Source organism: Sphaeramia orbicularis, chromosome 20, assembly GCF_902148855.1.
Source record: "Sphaeramia orbicularis chromosome 20, fSphaOr1.1, whole genome shotgun sequence".
Lineage (NCBI taxonomy): Eukaryota > Metazoa > Chordata > Actinopteri > Kurtiformes > Apogonidae > Sphaeramia > Sphaeramia orbicularis.
Genome location: NC_043976.1, coordinates 29,229,138 through 29,251,864, shown reverse-complemented (window position 1 = coordinate 29,251,864; position 22,727 = coordinate 29,229,138). Strand labels below are relative to the sequence as shown.

The window sequence follows — 22,727 nt, the reverse complement described above, 5'->3', positions numbered from 1 at the left end:
CTGTTAGAGATTAGCGGCTAGTGCGATTAGTGGTTAGCACGATTAGCTGCTAGCGCATTGACATGCCATCAAATGGCATTAAATAACATGTGAAAGGATGAAAATGCGTACGTATAGCACGCCAAACGCAATCAACTGGCGTCACATACAATGCGATTTCATGAAATCAGTCTGTCAGTAGGTATCACCCAGAGCTTAAGGACACCAGCGGCAAACCAACGCACACTGCTGTGCCTCACCAAACGCCCTGCCAAGCATGGATAAATGTTTAAAATTAATAAATGTGAAAAAGACATTTTAATATTTGCATTTGTCATTCTGTCTTGCAAAGCAGACTGGAGTAGGTCATGAGGATCCTTTGAACACTTACAGATGGAAGCAGAAATCATTATGAATAAAACCGTTTTGAATTGAAAATGGATTTTGAATTGAATCATAGCTCCAAAAATCAGAATTGGGCGGCTGTGGCTCAGTTGGTAGAGTGGGTCATCTTTTGACCAAAGGGTCGGCGGTTCGAATCCTGGCTCCAACTGTCCATGTGTCGAAGTGTCTTTGGCCAAGACCCTGAACCCTAAAGTTGCTCCCAGTAGAGCCTGGCAGCGCCTTGCATGGCAGCAGCCGCCTACTGGTGTATGAATGAGTGAATGTGAGGAATTGTAAAGCGCTTTGGGCACCATGAAGGTATAGATAAGTTCAGTCTATTTACCAGAATTGAACTGAATCATTAGATCATAAAAGATTCCCACCCCTAGTGGTGTAGTCCAGGGTGTACGGCGTATACCTACTTATTTTTCAGTCAGCACTGCCTATACCCACTTCTAAATCCCCCTGATGTGCACCATTCAGTAGTATCTGAGCCAAATTGCCCATTTTTTCCCCATGGTTGGTGACGCCATGACCCACCCGACTCTGCCTCTAATTGGCTAGTACTCGCTGCCTCCACTGATTAAATTGGTTAACTTTAGGTATGAAGACTGATGAGCCAATCAGAGGCAGAGTAGGGCGGGTCATTCCAGGGAAAATTTTGCTAACTAGCAGTTGATTGACAGGTCACTGCACATCTCGTTGAAAGATGCGCGATTATTGGAAATGTGAAAAAGAAAGGCAGAATAAACGTCTTTCAAGTGAGTGGCATGTATTGAGAGAACCTACTTTCATGGAATACATAGTTCTGCGGTAAGTTTTAAGGGTTTAAGAATGAGTCACTGTTTTAAACTACTGGTCATATGACTGCACATTTAGAGGAAAAGAGACTTTGTCGCCAATAGTTAAACTGTATGAGTAGGCTAACGTTATGAAAGGCTAACGTTATCCTATGTTTTCCTCATTTACATTCATGCAGCTGCTTGTGTGACCAGTAAAACCTACAAACTATGATAATTTTATAATAGTGAGCAAATACTACTGATGGATTTTTGGGTAAACTAAATAGAGTAGCCTTCCATGTCATTCTTTCTAAAACAGGGCGTTTTTCTGGACTACTTTTTTTTTTTTTAAATAAAGGCAAAAACTGAGAGTATACCCACTTCTCCAGGGCCCACTACACCACTGCCTAAACAGGACTTCTGTTTTGTTTCTTATTTCATTTCCTCATAGTTCTTTATTTCTCTTTCTTGATCATGTGCATATATTTAAATGTATTTGATGTCTTGGCTGTTGAAGCTGAATTGTTGTGTTTGTCTTGCTTTACGAATAAAATGCATTGGCGAGAATTTCCATATGATTATATAAGGGAGAGAGTCAAAACACTGCTGTGGGCTAAATGAAATGTTTTGCAAACTATAATAGTATGAAAATCAAACCACCACGTGTATTAAACAACAAAACAGTTTACTTATGCAGAGAAGTGGCATCTGCATTAGCTCTGCTTTTTTAAAAACATGTTCTTCACCTGTAAAGTTAATGGAGAAACAAATATGAAGCTATAGATTTATTTTTTGCTACAGTAATATCACTAGTCTGAAGTGTGCTGGTAATTTTATGGCTCTAACTGGCAGTAGGTGTCAGTGTCTGCTTGTTTTACTTTTACATTATAATTTTTCCATATTTATGAATACCCTGAACCTACTAGGAGGTTTATGATTACATTTTTCAGTGTATTTGGAGGTTTTATTAGTGTTTTTCAACTGGATGGAACTCATTAATCATTGATCTGAGGTGTTTTTGATTGAGCTGACCAGTCGTGATGATCTTTGTCTGATTTAATCGTGCAATTTAAAGTTACTACATGGTGTAGATAATTCCTGAGTGCAACGGTGGATTATGTCACTGTTGTTACATAATCTAATCATGATCATTTTGCATTATGGTTGCAATAGATTCCCTGGCTGAATGCAACTAGCACAAATGATGTATTCCATGACTATTTCCACATAATTTTCTACAGTTTTTTGTTTGACCAGTGCTCCTTTACCGATACAATCTTGTCACTTTTTCTGTTATAATTTACACCGTCAAATGTTTAATTTGATAATAACCTCCTGAGACACATTTTTGCATTTTTTTCCTCTGTAGGGGACAAGAAAAACAACTTTACAAAAAATAAATAAACACAAAAGCACTGCCTACTACAAAGGACATTCCATAAAAAAACAAAGAAAAATGTAACTAGAAAAAAAAGCTGCATCATGTCATTTCCAATCATATTTAATGTAAAAAAAAAAAAAAAAAAAGCCAAAACTTTTACTTTCTGGGTCTCAGCAGGGTATATGGTAATATTGGCACCTGTCACTGTCCAATTATTTCTTTATGTTTTACCCACCTTTCACCAAAAACCATCAAATGTTTAATTTGATAACATACTGAGACACTTTTTTGCATTTTTGTCTTTGTAGGGGACAAGAAAAATTGCTTTACGTCAAAAAAAAAAACCAAAAAAAACCCACTGCCTACTGCAAAGGACATAAAATGTAAAAATAAAAAAATGTATCTGGAAAAAAAAAAAAAAAAATACTACCTACTACAAAGGATTTACCATGTAAAAATAAAAAATGTATCTGAAAAAAAAAAAACCAAAACAAAACAAAACAAAAAAAAACACTGCCTACTACAAAGGATATACCATGTAAAAATAAAAAATGCATCTGGAAAAAAAAAGACAAAAACAAAAAAACACTACCTACTACAAAGGATTTACCATGTAAAAATAAAAAAAATGTATCTAAAAAAAAAAAACCAAACAAACAAAAAAAAACACTGCCTACTACAAAGGACATTTCATTAAAAAATGTAACAAAAAAAACCCTGCATGATGGCATTTACAACCATATTTAATGTAACTTTTACTTTCTAGGTCTCAGGAGGATATATGACAATATTGGCACTTGTCATTGTCATATTATTTCTTTATGTTTTATCCAATCTGCACCAAAAAATTCAGAAATCTAAGTTACATTTATGCTCTGATCAGGGTTCCTTCTGGGTCTTCAAAAGTATTGAAAGTCTTGAATTTACAAATCTGCTTTTAATACCTTAAAAAGGTCTTAAATTTGATATGGTAGGTCTTAAGTTATGTTGCAGCAAACTTGTTCACTGCATTGTCTTTAAATGTGTCGTTCCTCTTCCAACTCAACAATTTATAACAAAATTAAAAACCAAATATTGCTAATTTTGCGATCTCTGCTGATGTAAATAAATACTTTTTCCTATATTCTAGGAGTCACAAATTTTTGCCAGTATGGCCGTGAAATATGCTGTGAAATGAGGTATTAAAATCTGTCTTTGTAGTCTTAAAAAATGTCTTAAAAAGTCTTAATTTTAACTTCTAGAAACCTGTTGGACCCTGTGTAATAAATGCCTCCACTTCTTCAATGTTTGTGTATTGCTAGTGTTGCAGTTGCAGTGTTAAATAAACTGAAAAGAACATTTAAATTGTCCATCACAAGTAATCGTCGGCTAAACAGACTTCCACGGCAGGCCATCATGTCAAAAAACTGCCCAAAAATAACACCATTACAACTTAAAAATATATTCCAATGAACTAAAAGAAACAAGAAAGTCACAAAAAAAGGACAGTTCAAAAGAAGAAGACTGTAGGCAAAAAAAAAAAAAAAGCCGTTTATGTGCTCTTACTTTTATCTGATGGCTTCACTTAGCTTTGCCTGTAACAGCCCGGGTTCTGGCAGCCCATTTTTCTTCAGCCACTTACATCAAACACCACTCGAACAAGCTTTAAACTGCTCTATAATTAGCCGGCAGACAATGTGTTCATCAGACATTTTACCTTGCCGACGTATTGATGGTCATTTCCTCCGTATTCCTCGAGCAGAAAGAATTGATTCCACATCCATCCCCGCTTGGATCGCTGAAGAATCTTCCCGTCACTTTCTGGCATCCCAAACAGATTCCCAATATTCCCAGGTGTGAAAGGCAGGGCGGTACTGGTACTGGGCCACAGCACAGGGAGCATTAAGAGGAGTAGAACCCGGTTGGTTATCATGGTATCCAGTCGACTTGGGAAATGTCCTGGATGACTTCTGAATTATGGTAATGAGCTTGTGATTGGATGAACACTGGAAGGCAGTGTCATCAGAACAGACATTGTATTCCTTTCTTTGATGCCCTTCAGATCCCTGTGAAAAGAGGAAACTTGAGTCAAGAACCACTTATCACAGCACTTACATGTCCCTTTCACTATAGCCTTTAAATTGTGGCAGGGTAGAAGAATCATTGAAACAGTATGTAGACGACAAAAGACCATTAAGGGCAACACATTTGTGCTTTTTTTGTTCTGTCAAATGGCGCCTTACTTCGGAGACGGCTTATTATGCAATCAGCAAATAGGGATTTTTTTTTTTTTTTTCCCCCTAATGTGTTTTGTGCAAGTGAAAGAGGGCTTAAAAGTATCAATTCAGGGGTAGGATTTGATCAAGATCAGAACGCTATGAGCTATATATGAAATGCAATCATCAACCAAGAATAGGCTCAGTGTGGAGAGTGCTGTTCAAGACATGCAACAGCAAAATGAACAAGGTACTAGATATACATCAAAAGAACACACAAGGGGTAAAAAAAAAAACAAAAAACCAGACTTCCGCCAAGGCAGATCAGTGCCCCCGCCCCCTGCCGGATCACCGCCAAAATTTAATCATTCGTTCCTTGTGCTAGCATAAACATTTCCTGAAATTTTCATCCAAATCCGTCCATAACTTTTTGAGTTATCTTGCACACGGACAGACAGACAGACAAACCAACGCCGGCAAAATCATAACCTCCTTGGCGGAGGTAAAAAAATTACTTGCAGAATCATAAGGGCCCAATCCCAATTCACCCCTTACCCCTCCATTTTTTTCACGTGAAGAGGTAGGGGTGTCCCGATTCTCGATGAGTCACAGGGGAAGTGCTGTTTGATTCTTGAAACGGAGAAGCTGGGGTGATGTAAACGGGGGGTAAATGTGACAAATTCATGGGGCCCAGCATTTGTGGGGGGCCCATACCATAGAGCAGCGGAGGGGGTCCAGTGGATACAGGTTAGAAGTTGTGGAAATTTCGTGTAATAGAGGCGTGGAAGTCAGGAGTCGACTGTTGAAAGCATGTTAAGTTTCACTTTCGTACACGTATATAACTGCTATCCATACCCCTCCCACTCCGACAGATCGACAAGATACTGGATTTTATGAAGGGTCCATAACCTTGACATTTCACAGGGCCTACGATTGCTAGCGGTGCCCCATATGAAAAATTTCCCATAATTCTGTTTGAATCATCAGCAAGATGGAGGTAAATACTGCAAAAAAGTGAACGAAACACACAAATGTACGTATTTTCTTCGTGAACAACATAATCATTTGACACTGAAAGCATGTTAAGTTTCACTTCCGTACACGTATATAACTGCCATCCATACCCCACGTACATACCCCTCCCACTCCGACAGATCAACAAGATACTGAATTTTATGAAGGGTCCACAACCTTTACCTTTCATGGGGCTCATGATTGCTAGCGGTACCCCAAAAATTTTGCAGAATTCGGTTTGAATCATCAGCAAGATGGAGGTAAATACTGCAAAAAAGTGAACGAAACACGCAAGTGTACGTATTTTCTTCGTTAACAACATAATCATTTGACCTTTGAATGCCGTTTCAATGTGTTACAGACTACATTTCTTCTTTTTTTTTTTTTTTTTTTTTAAGTCTGTATGATGTTGGAATCGCTTATTTGTTTGATCGCAAAAAGAATTAATACATTTCTGTTTGTCACAGTGATGTGCATCTTGTGATTTCTAGATATGTAACTTCAGTATAATTCATAAAGAAAAAAGTGTCATTTTGTTTCTGGTGCTCACAATACTGAAAAAAGGTGGTTTTGGAAGGTTTTTTTTTTTTTTTTTTTTTTTTTTAAACTCAGAGTCCTGGACCTTTCATAACATAACAAGTTCAACAGACTCAGGTCATCTGTCTGTTACAACAAAACTAAATATTGGCCTCCATCGATCACAAACATGGACAGAATTAGAGCAACATATTTCTTACAAGAATAAACTGTAATTTGTTTTTTTAAAAATAGACATATTTCGGCGTTTTGCAGATGATAGCTGCGAAAAAATGCCTGAAGCCTATGCAAAGTTGTTGCATCTGTTAATAGCGGCATCGATGACTGCTGATGACGTAACAGGTCTTAATGGGTTGTCTTATTTCATCGGGGAATGTTTCAGCCCCTACCCCTAGTGTAAGTGCAAGAGGTAGGGGTAAGGGGTAGGGGTAAGGGGTGAATTGGAATTAGAGTAAGGTCTCAAAAATATCCAGTATTTCTTTATAACATCAAGTTTTATGAGTCAATCAAAGCCTCAAAACCCACATATGTCTGTTGCCAATCACGAATAACAACTTACAATTCATTAACCTTCAGAAAATTTACAGGGAAACACAAAGGAATGACGTGCATAATCACAAGATCATTAGTTTATAACATCAGGGATAAAAAGGCTTTGTGCATCTGTCAAAGCCTCAAAAACAACAAATTCCTGTATCCAATCAAGTAAAACAACTTAAAATTCATTAACGGATCATTTGGCGAGTGTTTCCAACCAGTGGGAGCGGCATAATAAAGACCGATTTCCCCAGTTCACTATCAGATCTTTAGAGACAGATTAGATGAATAAATCCTGTCTGCAAAGACGCTAACTCCCTTTACTTTTTTTTCTAACGGAGGTGGAATCTTTAGATAAGACACAAGACAGGAACAGCTTTATATAAAACAACAAAAAAGTCCATGAAGCAACACTTTAAGCAACTCTACAGCAAGCAGACAAACAGTGACTTTTTTTTTTTTTTTTTTTTTAACTGATACTGATTTTTAAAGCTTATCAGCATATTGCACATGGCACTTGTGCATCTACTCATTGCCTGTAGAAAATCAACACTATGATACAGGTTTTTGGTTAATTACAGGTGTTTTCAGACAAGTTCATATTTAATAGCTGTAATTACTAAGTCATGATCAGAATCCATCAGATGTGAACTTCGACTGCTCAAATCCATGTCTTTTGCAGTTTTCTGTAACAGCAGGTAAGATGTCTTTATGTTTTTGATTTGGGTCAAGAGAGGAAAGCTGCAAAAGTGTGTATTTATATCATAAATCATAAAAGCCAAGTGGCCTCTGTGTGTGTGTCTGGGGATTCACACAAAATCCAAAAAGAGCTGAGTGTTACAGTTTGTCATACTTATGTAGTTTTGGACAAAGAAGAGACTAGCGAAAACGGCAAGTTGATAGGACCGAGATTTTGGGAGATATTAGTAATTTTGGATTAAAATAGCCTTACAATCATGTTGCAATGGCCAGAACGCTTTGGCGGTGACTGTTGGACAAATGCAGTACAGCATTCATGAATACACAACAGCATAAAAACTATCACATCTAGAACTATTGGATCCCCATGGGTCAACATACTAGTTATTTATTTATGTATTTATTTATTTTTATTTATTTATTTTCTCCATTCATTTCAGCCCCTGCATCTCAAACTTTGTGTCATAGTTGCACTATTGTTTTCAGGATTCTCTTGCCTAGGAATTATTCAAAACACAATCATTACATCTACACTGTTGCCCATAAAGGTGGAATAAAATATGAAATGATATCATATGAAATGATTATGACAATGAGATTTATTCTTGATAGATAAAGTATAACTGGAACTCTTTGGATCAGGTCAAAGGTGAATACTGATGTATATAAATGAGATTATAAAAAGAGGAATGTGTCTGAAAACAAAATTATTCCTTAACTTCCTTAACTTTTTGGGCAACAGTGTATATTTAGGTGTTTCCACTATAATCTAGTGAAATTTTAAAGGAAAAATCCAGACAGTTAAAACTAACCCCTTAAGAAAACAATAAATAATTGTCAATATTAGAAACTACACAAATGATACAGACGTAACTGCAAAAATAAGGCATTCTAAGGGCTTATGTTTTTATTAACTTGTTGTCAAAGGCTATGTTCAGACAGCAGGTCTTAATGCACAATTCGGATATTTTGGTGAAATCCGATTTTTTTGTGTGCTCGTTCATTACCTCCGCCAAGGAGGTTATGTTTTTGCCAGGGTTTGTTTGTTTGTCTGTTTGTATGTTTGTTTGTCTGTCTGTTAGTGTGCAACATAACTCAAAAAGTTATGGACAGATTTGGATGAAATTTTCAGGGTTTGTTGGAAATGGGATAAGGAAGAAATGATTAAATTTTGGTGGTGATCGGGGGTGGGGGGGCCCACGGGGGGGGGGCCACTGATCAGCCTTGGCGGAGGTCTGCGCTCTCCGAGTGCTTCTAGTATTACACATAAAATGCAACTTCTATTTTTTTGTGTGCTTGTTCATATTACACATTAAATTCGACTTCTATCAGTTTTGAGTATAAACTGAATGTGACCCTGAAGTGACCCGCATGCACTAAAGAGGTCCTGAAGTAATACGTGACCACGTAGGTACGCACTGTGTTTACGGAAGTAAATGTGCTTTTCCTGCCGCTCCTCCACCTGGGATACAGTATTGTAACATTTGTCGCATTTCAATGACGTAAAGCTCAGATAGGTCTGAAGTCGCATTGCAAAATATCAGATACGCATTTGATTTGGACCACATATGGAAGTAGCCTGGGTTGGATTTGTGCTGTTCAAACTGTCTTTAACAAATCGGATACAGGTCACATATGGGCAAAAAAAAATCAGATTTGGGCCACATTCCATTCCACATTCGCCTGCAGTCTGAATGCAGCCAACGTCAGTAATTCCACGACTGAAGCCAAGTTTTGCCACTATCGATTCATAGGAATATCTCTGCTGTCGACTGGAGAAGTGAGTTTGCGAATCTAAATACAGGCATGTGTCGGTGCAGCAGCTTCTCAGACGGCGAACTAAAGCTGTCATCCTGCGAGTCAGCTGAAACCCTTCCACAGAAATCCTTTCTTCCTTTTACACTCTGGTACAGTAGTCGCAACGCTGATCTACAGCCCTGCACGACTGTACGCTCATCCTAATTGTGTACCTTTGTCATCTCAAAAATGTCGTGCGCACACCTCAACAATTTGATATTTTCAATTGAGTCTCTGCGTTAGTCATCATTGTTTCCCAGTTTTTCTTTCTTCACTTCTTATCTGCAATGTTCTTCCCAAAAAAAAAAAAAAAAAAAAAAAAAAGGACATTTTTGATAAAGACACTGTGAATTACCGTAAGCGGCCAAATTATCCTGAGGTATCTACCAGGCTTTGTGCCTGTGAAATGTGTTTTGTGTTATTGGATGGTCTTCCATTGAGGCCTCACTGAAGCTGTCTCTCCACCAGGACCAGTCCTGATAGGTAATTTGGATATACATGAATAATTTATGTTTTTTTGGAAGTTAATCCTAATAAATCTTGCTTCTTCCTTTCGAAGAAAAGACAATTTAGCAGGTTTTCTGCAAAAAAAAAAAAAAAAGAAAACCTGGAATACTAGAGTTACTCTGATGAGCATTCAGCGTTCCCTCAGGGTATGCCATGTAAAGGCACATGCTTCTTTAGTAATCCCTTTGCTTTTTGTTCAGGCTTCTTAAATAAGGACTTTAATGTTAATGGGAACAAAGCAGCTGCTACTGTCTATTAGCACTTTAGAATTATGGCGATTCTAAATGTCAAATAATTGGACTGATAAGAGGATAATGTAAGTCGTTGCTCATTTGTGGTTTACAAGCGGGGGGTTTGATTTAATTTTATCATCTCAGATTAGATTATTTGATCAGAGACCTTTTTATTCTTTGTAGTTTAGATGAAGGTGGTGGAAGTTGTGGATGAACACTAGCAGAATTCAACTACACGTGCATACATTGAACCGAATGCAAATAAATAAATACATAATTTCACCGTTTCTGAGCAAAAACACCGAATGGTTTGTGTCTTACAGATGATGCAGTGAGACTTTTGTGACTCGCTGATCAGTGCTCAATTATTTTTTTATTTCATGCCCATAATGTAGCGTGAGTGTGACGCTCGCATTCCTGAAATCAGAAAACGCCGCCTTCCAATTAATCTAGTCTGATGCTTGTGATTGCATTTTCTAATTATCATTCCAGCCTGTCCTTGAGTTTTAATAGCATTCTGGATATTAATCTTTGATGTGGTGTGCCTATTAAGCATTAGGCCAGTGTGTCTTTTCAGAATTCTTCCAAACACTCCATTAAAAGATGAGCGAGTGCGCTGAATCTATGCCAGATCCTGTGGACTCAAGCTGAATTATCTCAACTTATTCAGCCTATTAAAATGTCGGGTTTATTCAAAAAAAAAAAAGAAATAGAAAGACAGAGAAAGAGAGAGAGGAAAAATAAAGTTGTTTATGATTAGATTAAGTTGTAGGCAGCTTATATGGCGTGGTATGGGTGAAAACTGTATAAGCTTTTAAAGTGTTGTCTAGTTGTTATTCTTAATCTTGGCAAAGACACATCCTGGCAGTAAAAGGCCGCTTTGCTCCATTTCTGTAATCTACAAAATTATACATTCTTGTTTTGCTGAATAAGAACGTCTTTGATCAGATATAAACTAGCTGTTCATCAGGATATGCTCGCTAGAAAAGTACAGCCTTGCACATTAGTCTGTATAAATTTGTCCTCACATGCATCCCAGAACTGAACATGTAGGTCCCCCCCCCACCCCCCCCACCCCCTACACCCCCCCCCTCAAACACTAAAGTAAGCGCTGCAACTAAGCACTTTTATGGGCTCTATGACTTCAGGAGGACGACAACTGTAGGTGCAGCAGAAGTGCGGTTGGTAATTCTTTTTCGGGTGTCGAGCGTGCGTTGTAAAATTATACTCCTTTACATGCAGAATATAAACACCTGAACTGACCAGATGTTCTTTATGTCGCCTTAATACAGCGTCGCAAAAAAGGCAGTGAAATACGACCAAAAAAGGCTGGGATACATGTTGTAATAAAGCACGTTTTTGTTGTGAAGTCATATTTAAGTAGTTTAGTCAAGCTCCTTACTCATGTTTCATTACTTTTCTTGTTTTAATTTACAGCTTGACTGTTCAATTCAGTATCTAATCATGTGTAAAATATAAAATCAGAACTCTTTACAACTGACAGAATATACACCTTACTTATTAAGGTGTTAATTTGGGCAATAAAACAAGAAAATTAAGAAAATTAAACATCAAAATACAGTAAATTATGCAAATGAGTCCAAACATCTCACTTAAACATCAAGAAAATAACCAAAGATGACATAAATGGGGTTTAATAATAAAAAAAATAGAGCAAATATGATCAATAATGGTAAAAATGAAACATATAAGCGTCTAAAAATGAACCAAAATAAGGCTCACAATGCAAATCAGTGAAATATGACAAAAAGTAGAACATCTCCTGCATCTGAAGACGATAAAAGAATAATCCAAATGATGATAAATAATGCTATGAAGATTGATTTGTGGCATAATAATGTATAAAATATGAAACAATGCGGTTTTTTTAATAGTCATGTGACATATATTGATACATCTTGCAGCCCTACTGTTACATATGACACGCAGGTCTGTCACTGTGATCATTTCCCCGTATTCTTTTCCCTCTTTTGCAGCGATTACAGGGGAACTAGTTCATTTAGAGTCTCACTTCTCACCATCAATTAATTTGCTTCTGAGGCTTTTTTTTTTTTGCACATTACCATACAAGCGCACCTCTACAACAAGACAAATTTGCATACGTGCTCATGCTTTCATACACAGATGCAGAGTTACTTAAGGGTAGTGGGACATAATTAAACATCTAGCACCCAAAAACCAATCCCTCCTCCTGTTCTATAGCCCACCCTACACTTTGCACAAACCAAAACCTGAAGCAGCTGCAATTAAAATGCAGTTTTATTTATTTATTTATAGCCTGTGAATCAATTCAACAAGTGAATATGATATGGGAGAGAGGAGATGGGAGGCGGAGGAATTGGAAAAGACAAAGATGGGAGGGTTGAAGGTCATGATTAGTCCTGGTGAAACATTTGTACCGGATCAGTTAAAGCAATATTTCTCCCCTGATATTAAAAAATAAATAAATAAAAATACTGATTATTGTATATGAGTTGAGGTGAAAGAAAGCGCTGTCGTGTGATTGGCAGTTTGAGTACTTCCAGTGATTGCTCGCTCGTATTGACAGGCCCCGGCGCAGACGTATAGAGTGTAAAATCCGACACGAGGGGCGTCGATGCACCAAGATGCAGCACCTGAACAAACGTCCACTTGGTGGAGCCCTAGACCTTCCCAAGTCTGCATCCGTGGGGCTGCAGTCTTTGGCAAACCTCAGCAAGCTTTACTCATGTTTTGAAATCCTCTAAGCAATTTTGTGATACAGTGCACACTTCCTTGTTGAAAAAGGTTCTCCAAAAAAAAAGGGAGGGACAGTCTTCTTTATAAAAAAAAAAAAAAAAAGGTGTGGGGGTTGGAGTGGTGGTGGTGGGTGGGGGGGCTGACTGGAGGGTTAGATCAAATATACCTCCTGCTGTACATGACTCATTAAATAAATTATAGGTGTGTTTCACCAGTTGACATTCATGTTCGAGCACACAAACAGAGGTGAATGCACTCGAGAGAGAGAGAGAGAGAGAAAGAGAGAGAGAGGGAGAGAGGAAAAAAAAACAAAACATGCTCTAACAACTTAAATCCTATCATTAGCATAAAATGTGCAGTTCTCATTTCTGATTTTTTTTGCATGTATAAAACATCTATTCCCTTCTGTCTCCATCTCCACCAAGACAAACGCTGCTTTCCATAAGATTATTCCTTCTTTTTTTAAATTTTTTTTTAAATCCATTAAAACTAGCTGCGTGGATGCTCATGAGAGCTTCTATGCCTGTGTGGGAGAATGGATTTCCACCTCAATTCATTTCAAAACTGAAAGGTCACTCCATATCTGACAATAATTCAGGGAGCGTGTTAGTGGCTAATTTGCACTAAACAATAACGGTGTTACATGGATGACCTGGTGGAAACTACTACCCCCACCACCTTACTAATATATCACTTTGAGAAGATGTAAAGCTGTATGAGGCGGCAACACAGAAAGCTGAGATGACTAGAAAGAGAGGAGAAGAAGAAGAAGAAAATAGCAAAAGAGAGTAAAGGATGGATTAAGTTTCCAGAGTGGGGGATATGCACATGTACATAGGCAGTAACACTGTTGGCTGCACTCGCTGCGCTGCTCGAACACCATGATAAACACCTTCATGCGTTTTTAGAGATATGAATGGTACACTGCTTCCCCATCAAATCTACCCATGCAACATCACAAGTACGATCCACACGCGTACACATACATACGCCAAGAAATCTGACTTGAACAGGTGCGCGTACACGTAAAAAACACACTCACGTACATTTCACATGCAAATATACATGTACTTGCACATATGTGAGATTTGCACGTAAGACTGAACTGCATATGCTTTCACATATAGGTGATAAAGTTAATTTCTTGTGAAAGCACAGCATGACCCCCGAGCTCTAACACCTCCCTTTAAGTTGCATATGCAGTGTTAGCCACTGTCTGACAGGTGTCATGGGGGTTGAGTATAAGAAGATTTACAAAAAAAAATACTAAAAATATCCTAAAATACTTAGTTATCTGCTTAGTTGGATGCTCCGGGTTCAGTTTGTGTGATTATTTCGAATTTTACTCAGCTTCATTTTCTTTCACCTTGGGAATGAATAATAATAATAATAATAATAATAATAATAATAATAATAATAATAATAATAATAATACCAGATGAGAAATTTCCAGTAAACTCAACAAACAATCAAAATCTAATTACAGCTCAGTTCAACCGATTTAGCTTTTTTTTTTTTTTTTTTGGTGTGTTTTTGAAGTTGCGACACTTCTTTTCATGAGATATCCACACTGATGCACTAGTCTGGCTTTGACACAGTGCAAGGAGCAGATCATCCACCGGGAGTCTGGAAGCATAGATATTATATAAATATACCCCTTAAACATTCATCAAGGAAGACAGGAAAAAAAAAAAAAAAAAAAAAAAAAAAAAGGAAAAAAGCTCTTACCTTCTGATTTTCACAGCTTAGCATCCATCTGTGTGTGTGAGTGCACGGTGCTGTGTTCCTACTCCTTAGCAGTGCTTAGCGGCGGAGAATCTGACTCCTCGCGGCAGTGCTTACATTCCAAGACTGACAACGGCACAGCTGGTGCGAATGTGTACGGGAAAAAAGTGTGTGTGTGTGTGTGTGTTAGAGAGAGAGAGAGAGAGAGAGAAGAAGAATCTCCTGCCTCCTCCCCTCCCTCGCTCTATGCCTCTCTCTTTCTCCCTGCCCTCCCTCTTTCCATTTCTCCTCCCCGCTCTCTGGCTTCTCTCCCCTTTTTCCTCCTCTACACTTTCTTTCTATCATCTCCTCTCTCTCTCTCTCTCTCTCTCTCTCTATCCCCTCCTCTCTCTTTCTCTAGCAGTGCATCACTTCTGGCGGTGGATGTCACCGAGGCTGAAGCTGAGGCGACTCTGCCCCTGATTGGCTGCCATTCACAAGTTAGAGATAAAGAAAAGGGAGAGAGGAAAAATGTGTGTGTGTGTATGTGTGTGGGGGGGTGGATAAAGGAGGTGGATAAAGGAGGTGGGGGTGGGGGGGGCTCACAAGGAGGGAAGAAGAAGAAGAAGAAGAAGAGGAAGAAGAAGAAGAAGAAGAAGAAGAAGAAGAAGAAGAAGAAGAAGAAGAAGAAGAAGAAGAAGAAGAAAGAAAGAAAAAAAAAACAGGGGAGGGGAGGGGTTGGGGGAGAAAATAGTGCCCTTACATCCCAGTGAGCATCAGTTGACTGTGGAATGGAGAAACAGGCGAGGTTATAGGGGCTGGAGGAAAAGGAAAAGGAGAGGTGGACTCTGGAAAAAAAAAAAAAAAAAAAAAACCTAGGGAGCGTCGTTGTGCCTAAAGCGACCGCTCTGACGGATCGACTGCATCATGTTTGATGTCTAAAGCAATCGGGCCCATCTAATCTTCTTTCAATGACAGTGGAATGAAGGAGAAAAAGGCCATAACTTGTAAATCACCCATGCAGTGACGGGTGTAAAAAGAGGGTAGTGGTGGTTCTGGTGGTGGTGGTTCATTGTGGGGACTGGAGGAGGGTGGTAGGTGGTCCTGTTCATCTTCATCTCTGGTCCACGCTGACTTGGCCGACAGTACGTGGCAGGTGCACATGCATTCCGGGCACTCTGTCATCCTTTCTTATTACATGCCTCATGTTGGATGCATATCAATATGTCTCCATACTGTACGTGCTATTGAGAGGGGGGGGGGGGTGTGATATTGCATTTTTAATTTCAACAGAATGGTGACGGTGAAATATATTCCGGAAGATTTTTTTTTTTTTTTTTTTTTTTTTGACGCTGAGGGGTAAGACAGAGAGGTTAGGGGAGGTATACGTTATTAGATGCCGATATCCGTCCTCAACGTGTACCTTGAGCAGATAAATGATTGGATGAAGTGACTTTGAAATGCATGGGATGCCACTCAGAGCCGCGCCGTTGATGAATAATTTAAGAAAAGCAGCAGTTTCACCGGCCCGACCTCATCTGAGCTCAAGTTTTATCTTCCAATATCAGTGTGAATAGATTATCAGCTCAAACTCTCTGCAGCAGATAAATAAAAATGCAAACAGGCCAAACTAATTAACATCTGAACAAGCAGCGAGGTAGCCTCCCCTCTGATACTAAGCCAAGTCCACACACACACAAACACACACACTTCATAATTCACTCCCTTGTTGTGTTTGTGGTGCTGAAAGATTAAGAACTAGATGTGTGTGTATGTGTGTATGTGTTGAGGTACATGTATGTCCTGTACTGTATTTGTATGTCCTGTATAACTGTCAGAGAAGAAGTGTGTCATGTTTACTTACATTCATGTGGAACTAACGACAAACAACCCACTGAAAGAAAAAAAAAAAAAAAAAAAAAAAAAAAAAAAAGGAGGCTATTTGGTACATCTCTGCATAGAATTAGTATTAATTTACTTGCTATTTACACCCCTGGGATGTTAATTACGCTTTTGTTACGCAGCCCAAATAACTCAGTTGCAAACATCAGAAAACAAGAACCAGCATTGTATCCGAGTGTTGTAGGAAATACAGAAGCATGTTTTCGTAGTGTGGCAATGCGATATGAGTCATGAAATTAACAGGGATGTTGATTTTTCTTTTTGTTGTGTTTTATTGTGTGTGTTTTTCTGACACAAACAGAAAAAAGTAAAGAATAGTTTAAGTTTTATTGAGGTCTGCATCAATCAATAGAGGTTCTGGTTCTGCAATATATCGCGATATTTCATTTCACAATACTGTATTGATATTAAAAAGTACTGTATTTTTTAAGTATTTATTCAAATGCAGATATGGCGGAGGTTCATTTTTGTTTTTTGTTTTTCTTTATTGTTTATATCTTATTTATTATTATTTAACACTGTTTTATTAAATCATGGTTATTTTACCCATCCTAAAAGCACTTTTTACTGTCTGAGAGGCAGATGATAGTTCCTCTGGAAACTAGGAGAATTAAAAAAAAAAATGTGTGATATAGGATTAGATCCTGTTCTGAAATAAAAATGTGTTTAGTATTTGTACATATTTCTGGTGTAATTCAATCCTTCCAGGAAATAATCATTAAAAAAAAAAGAAACAAACAAAAAATTGCCCTTTTTAACAGTGTCATGATATATCATATCGTGATCCTAGCATTGTGATTTGTATCGTATCACCAGATTCTTGCCGATACACAGCCCTATCAATCAATAGTCGCTTTACCATTGAACATGTGCGCAAAACTTAACTGATATTTACTAAATGTACGAAAAAAACAGAAGTGCATAATGTCGGATTTTCTATTAAATCGCAAATGTGATGATTTGTTTATTTATTATCACAAGATGACACAAGAAGTCATTCTATAAACATGGCGACGAACATAAATATGTTGATTTACAGATATATAGTAGTCTATACGTTATAGTAGCCTGGCCAGCCATCTGGTTTTCTCAGTGTATTCAATCTGGGGCACCATAAGGGGGGGGTAAATGTGACAAATTCATGGGGCCCAGCATTTCTGGGGGGCCCAGAGAGCAGTGGAGGGGGTCCAGTGGATACAGACTAGAACAGTGGTTCCCAACCTTTTATGGCTCGTGACCCCATTTTAACATCACAAATTTGTGGCAACTCCAGACATTCAAAATGGAGACTTTTTTTTTTTGGCTAAAAGTAATTTGTTTTTGATCATGTAATAGTTTCCTATACTATGTTGCAAATAAATGTTAATTTCAGACAACATTTAGACAACATAATGTAAATTTTTTATTAATAAGTATTAATTTTTTTTTTTTTTTTTTCAGTTATTCGAAATTTCAGGTGACCCCACGTGGGGTCCGGACCCCAAGGTTGAAAAACACTGCATTAACTGCTCCTGATCCCCTTTTTAAGTTGTTTGGTACAGTCTGTTCTTTCTCAAACAGATAAAATCTTGTGCCACAAACATCTTAAACCAGTGTACACATCTGAATGAAGGGGTTAACCCAGTGGTTCCAACCTTTTTTGGCTCGTGACCCCATTTTAACATCACAAATTTCTGGTGACCCCAGACATTCAAAACAGAGACATTTTTTTGGCTAAAATGTATTTCTTTTTTGATCGTGTAATAGTTTGCTATCATATGTTGCAAATAAACATTAATTTTAGGCTATATACTGTAAATTTTTATTAGTAAGTTTTAATTTTTTTATCAATTACTAGAAATTTCAGACGACCCCATTTGAATTCCAGGCGACCCCATGTGGGGTCCCAACCTCAAGGTTGAAAAACACTGGATTAGAAGCTGTGAAAATTTGGTTTAAGATACGCTGTAGAAGCAGGACATTGAAAGCATGTTAAGTTTCACTTTTGCTTCAAGCCAGCGTTAGTTACATTAGTTATGGACCACACCCCCCATGTATATAACCCCCCCCAGTCCAGCTAATTGGCAAGATACTGAATTTTGTCAAGGGTCCACAACGTTTACCTTTCATGGGGCCCACAATTGCTAGCGGCACCCCATTACTGAATACTGCGAAAACAGTCTGGAATTGGGCCGATCGCTGTGAAATATGCACTATCTAATCTATACCGACCAGTCACAAGTCTGTCGGGTGGGTAAGGAACCAAATATGGTAACTTCATTGACCTTGATTTTCTACATGACAATAAAACATTTTTTAAAAATTTCACAAAAGTAATAAAGTCTTGTTATATCCTCCAATAACACTATGAGTGAACGATAAAGGGTTAATAAATGTCTCTGACCAGGAGAAAAAAAAAAAAAAATAGTGTGGATTTTGGAAATAGAACTATTCATTAGATGTTTCCTAGAGCTGTGTTCAAATGGTGCTTTTATGGTGCTTTACTAGAGCGTGTATTCAGGTATCTTAACTGGCTGAAGGCTAACGGTATTGTAATCACAAGCATCCATCAGCGTGTTGGAGGACTCTGTGCTAAAACTAACCGATAGACGAGGTCATCTTTATGGTATATACTGCATCTATATTGTATCTGGTTTCCATGTGCTTACAGTATAAGAACTCTTTTCGTTACAGGACTTTGGCGAAATACACAGCGACATGTGCTTTACTTCTGGCAGATACGCCCGACTTTGTTTTTCAAAAAATTTCCCTCGCTTTACTTTGGCGTTAGTCCTGAACTCTCTGGGCCCAGATTTTTGGCAGTTTTCAGCCACTGCTTGAGCTGAATTTGACTTAATGTTAACATTTCAGTAGGATGTGTTATTTGGAGACTGGCAGGCGCAGTTTGACAGTGTAACGACGCTTTAACACTTAATACAGTTTGATTCTTGCCAGTTTTAAGGTGGTATTTTGTTCATGTTGTTTTTTTTACCTCTTGTCCCTCCATCTGTCCGTGTCAAGGGAGGCGAGAGGGTGATATTTTATTGGAAGTCGTAAAATCGTCATAAAATAAGCAGCAGCATCCCATTATGTTAATAAAATATCCAATGATTTCTCACTGTAACCCATTTATTGCCATATAAGTTTATTCCGTCATCTTCCATCATACAGAACATACAATCAGTGAGTTTGATTTTAACGCTTTAACACTTAATACAGTTTGATTCTTGCCAGTTTTAAGGTGTATTTTGTTCATGTTTTTTTTTTTTTTTTTTTTTCACCTCTTGTGCCTCCATCTGTCTGTAGTCGCTTTTCCATTGATCCTCAAATTGTGCAAATATAACTTAAGTATAAAAATTTATCTAATGGAAAAACGACAATTTCACCAAAACTCTCATTTTTCGATTAAAAGTTTTTGCGCTGGCAAGAGGTGGTTTTTCGGGCGTGGTATATCACGCAAAACTGCAATGGAAAGAGCTTTTTTCGCAACTAGAGTCAGGTGAATAAAAAAACGGATGTTGACGCACATTACAACAAGCGAAGAAGAAGAAGAAGAAGAAACATGTAGCGATATGTGTGGACATACCAGGAAACCCAATCATTTTTTAATTTCGTACGAGATAGAGGGGTAATATATAATAATAATGAATATATCTGTAAATCAACACCATATTTACGTTTGTCGCCATGTTTATGGAATGACTTCTTGTGTCATCTTGTGATAATAAATAAATAAATCATCACATTTGTGATTTAATGGAAAAACCGACATTACACACTTCTGTTTTTTCGACATTTAGTAAATATCGGTAAAGTTTTGCGCAGATGTCCAATGGAAAAGCGACGTGTCAAGGGAGGTGAGAGGGTGATATTTTATTGGAATTCACTGTAAAATCGGCATAAAATAAGCAGCAGCATCTCATTATGTTAATAAAATATCCGATAATTTTTCCCTGCAGCCTATCTATAGTCATATAGGTTTAGGTTTAAGTTTATTTCGTCATCTTCCATAATACAGAACATACAATCAATGAGGTGGATTTTAACGCTTTAACACTTAATACAGTTTCATTCTTGCCAGTTTTAAGGTGGTATTTTGTTCATGTTTTTTTTTCACCTCTTGTGCCTCCATCTGTCTGTAGTCGCTTTTCCATTGATCCTACAATTGCGCAAATATAACTTACGTATAAAAATTTACCTAATGGAAAAACGACAATTTCACCAAAACTCTCATTTTTCGATTAAAAGTTTTTGTGCTGGCAAGAGGTGTTTTTTTGGGCGTGGTATATCACGCAAAACTGCAATGGAAAGAGCTTTTTTCGCAACTAGAGTCAGGTGAATAAAAAAGCGGATGTTGACGCACATTACAACAAGCGAAGAAGAAGAAGAAACATGTAGCGATATGTGTGGACACACCAGGAAACCCAATCATTTTTCAATTTAGTACGAGATAGAGGGGTAATATATAATAATAATGAATATATCTGTAAATCAACACCATATTTACGTTCGTCGCCATGTTTATGGAATGACTTCTCATGTCATCTTGCGATAATAATGTGATTTAATGGAAAAACCAACATTATGCACTTCTGTTTTTTCGACATTTAGTAAATATCGGTAAAGTTTTGCGCAGATGTCCAATAGAAAAGCGACTTGTGTCAAGGGAAGTGAGAGGGTGATATTTTATTAGAATTCCTTGTAAAATTGTCATAAAATAAGCAGCAGCATCCCATTATGTTAATAAAATATCCGATAATTTCTCACTGTAACTCATCTATAGCCACATAAGTTTTTTCAGTCTTCTTCTATAATACAGAACATACAATCATACAATGAGGTTGATTATAAGTCAAACAGACTGAGAATTCTGTTGAGACTGAACAGGCTAAGGCTGACGCTAAATGCTTATATACGCCTCGTCTACATTCAAATCAAAATCAGTTTTATTCTACCAATCAGTACATCAAAAATTATTACTGCTTGTATCTCTCGAAAACATCTTTACAAACCAATGTTTTGAAAACCGTTATTCCATAATTTAACCTCAATAACCGTGTAAAGCCTGAACCATTAAATCACTGACGGAAAATTCCAGTTCTTTGAAACTGGAGCCTTTATTGGTCCTTCTGAACAACCCCCCCAAAAATTTTTCAAATAATAATTTCCATGGCTGAGTTGCAATTATGTATCATATTTGATACATCAGGTCTCAATGCTCAAACATTATTATTTTTGAACAAACAAAAACATTATGTAACACAAACCTGTCTAACAAATTGGTAATTCCTTTTCAAGACTGCCAAAGTTCTTCCTCCTTTCTCATTAATGACAATCTTGTAGTGTCACTGGAAAGGCCTCTGGTGAACGAATTCCTCCTTCAATTCCAAAAAAAAAAAAAAAAAAAAAAAAAGTAAATAAAATCATATCCAAAAGCAAAAATACCACTTGCTTTTGGATTTGCTACCAACAGGATTCCCAAACCAAGAAACGAGGGATAACATCTTACAGGTGTGAAGTTATTTTAGAACATTTTGTTGTGAATGTGATGAATTTGATGACGGTAAAACATCATTATTTTAAGATACTGAAACATATTAACCCATAAAGACCCAGTGCTACTTTTATGTCAATTCCCAAATGAAATTTTCTCTCAATTTAGCCTTTCTTAAGTGATTTATCACCATTTATTGATAATATTATCCCCTGCATTTTTTTTTTTTCTACACACTTTGTACAGGTAGCTATATCCATATGTAAGTCAAAGCATTGGCCTCTTTTTGTTTGTTTGTTGAAAAACCAATAAAAATTTAAGTAAAAAAAAACAAAACAAAAAAACAAATGAAATGTTCTCTCTGTTTTAACCTTTCTGAAGTGATTTATCACCATTTATTAATAATATTATCCTCTGTATTTGTTTCATTTTTTTTTTTTTTCTACGCACTTTGTACAGGTAGCTATATCGATATGTAAGTCAAAGCACTGACCTCTATTTTTTTGTTGTTAAAAAAACAATAATTGTTTAAATTAAAAAAAAAAAAAAAAAAAAATCCAAATGAAATTTTCTCTCTATTTAACCTTTCTTAAGTGATTTATCACCATTTATTGATGATATTATCCTCTGCATTTTGTATTTTTATTTTATTTTATTTTATTTTTCTACACACTTTGTACAGGTAGCTATATCCATATGTACGTCAAAGCATTGGCCTCGTTTTTTCTTTTTTGTTTGTTGAAAAACCAATAAATTTTAAGTAAAAAAAAAAAAATCCGTGATTTTTTGTTGTTAAAAAAAACAATAATAGTTTAAGTAAAAAAATAAAAAATTCCCAAATGAAATTTTCTCTCTATTTAACCT

At 37.1% G+C, this 22,727-nt stretch overlaps 1 protein-coding gene across 1 annotated transcript in view; it reads right to left on the bottom strand.

Moving 5' to 3' along the window:
* LOC115411401 (cadherin-10-like) overlaps positions 1-14,683 on the bottom strand; it is a 64,505-nt gene extending 49,822 nt beyond the window's left edge. The window contains exons 1-2 of the mRNA XM_030123514.1: positions 14,513-14,683; positions 4,223-4,571 (exon numbers count right to left, since the gene is read on the bottom strand). Of these exons, the coding sequence (XP_029979374.1) occupies positions 4,223-4,438 (216 nt within the window). The 5' untranslated portion in view covers positions 4,439-4,571; positions 14,513-14,683. The remainder of the gene's footprint in view (positions 1-4,222; positions 4,572-14,512) is intronic.
* Positions 14,684-22,727: the final 8,044 nt, after the last annotated feature.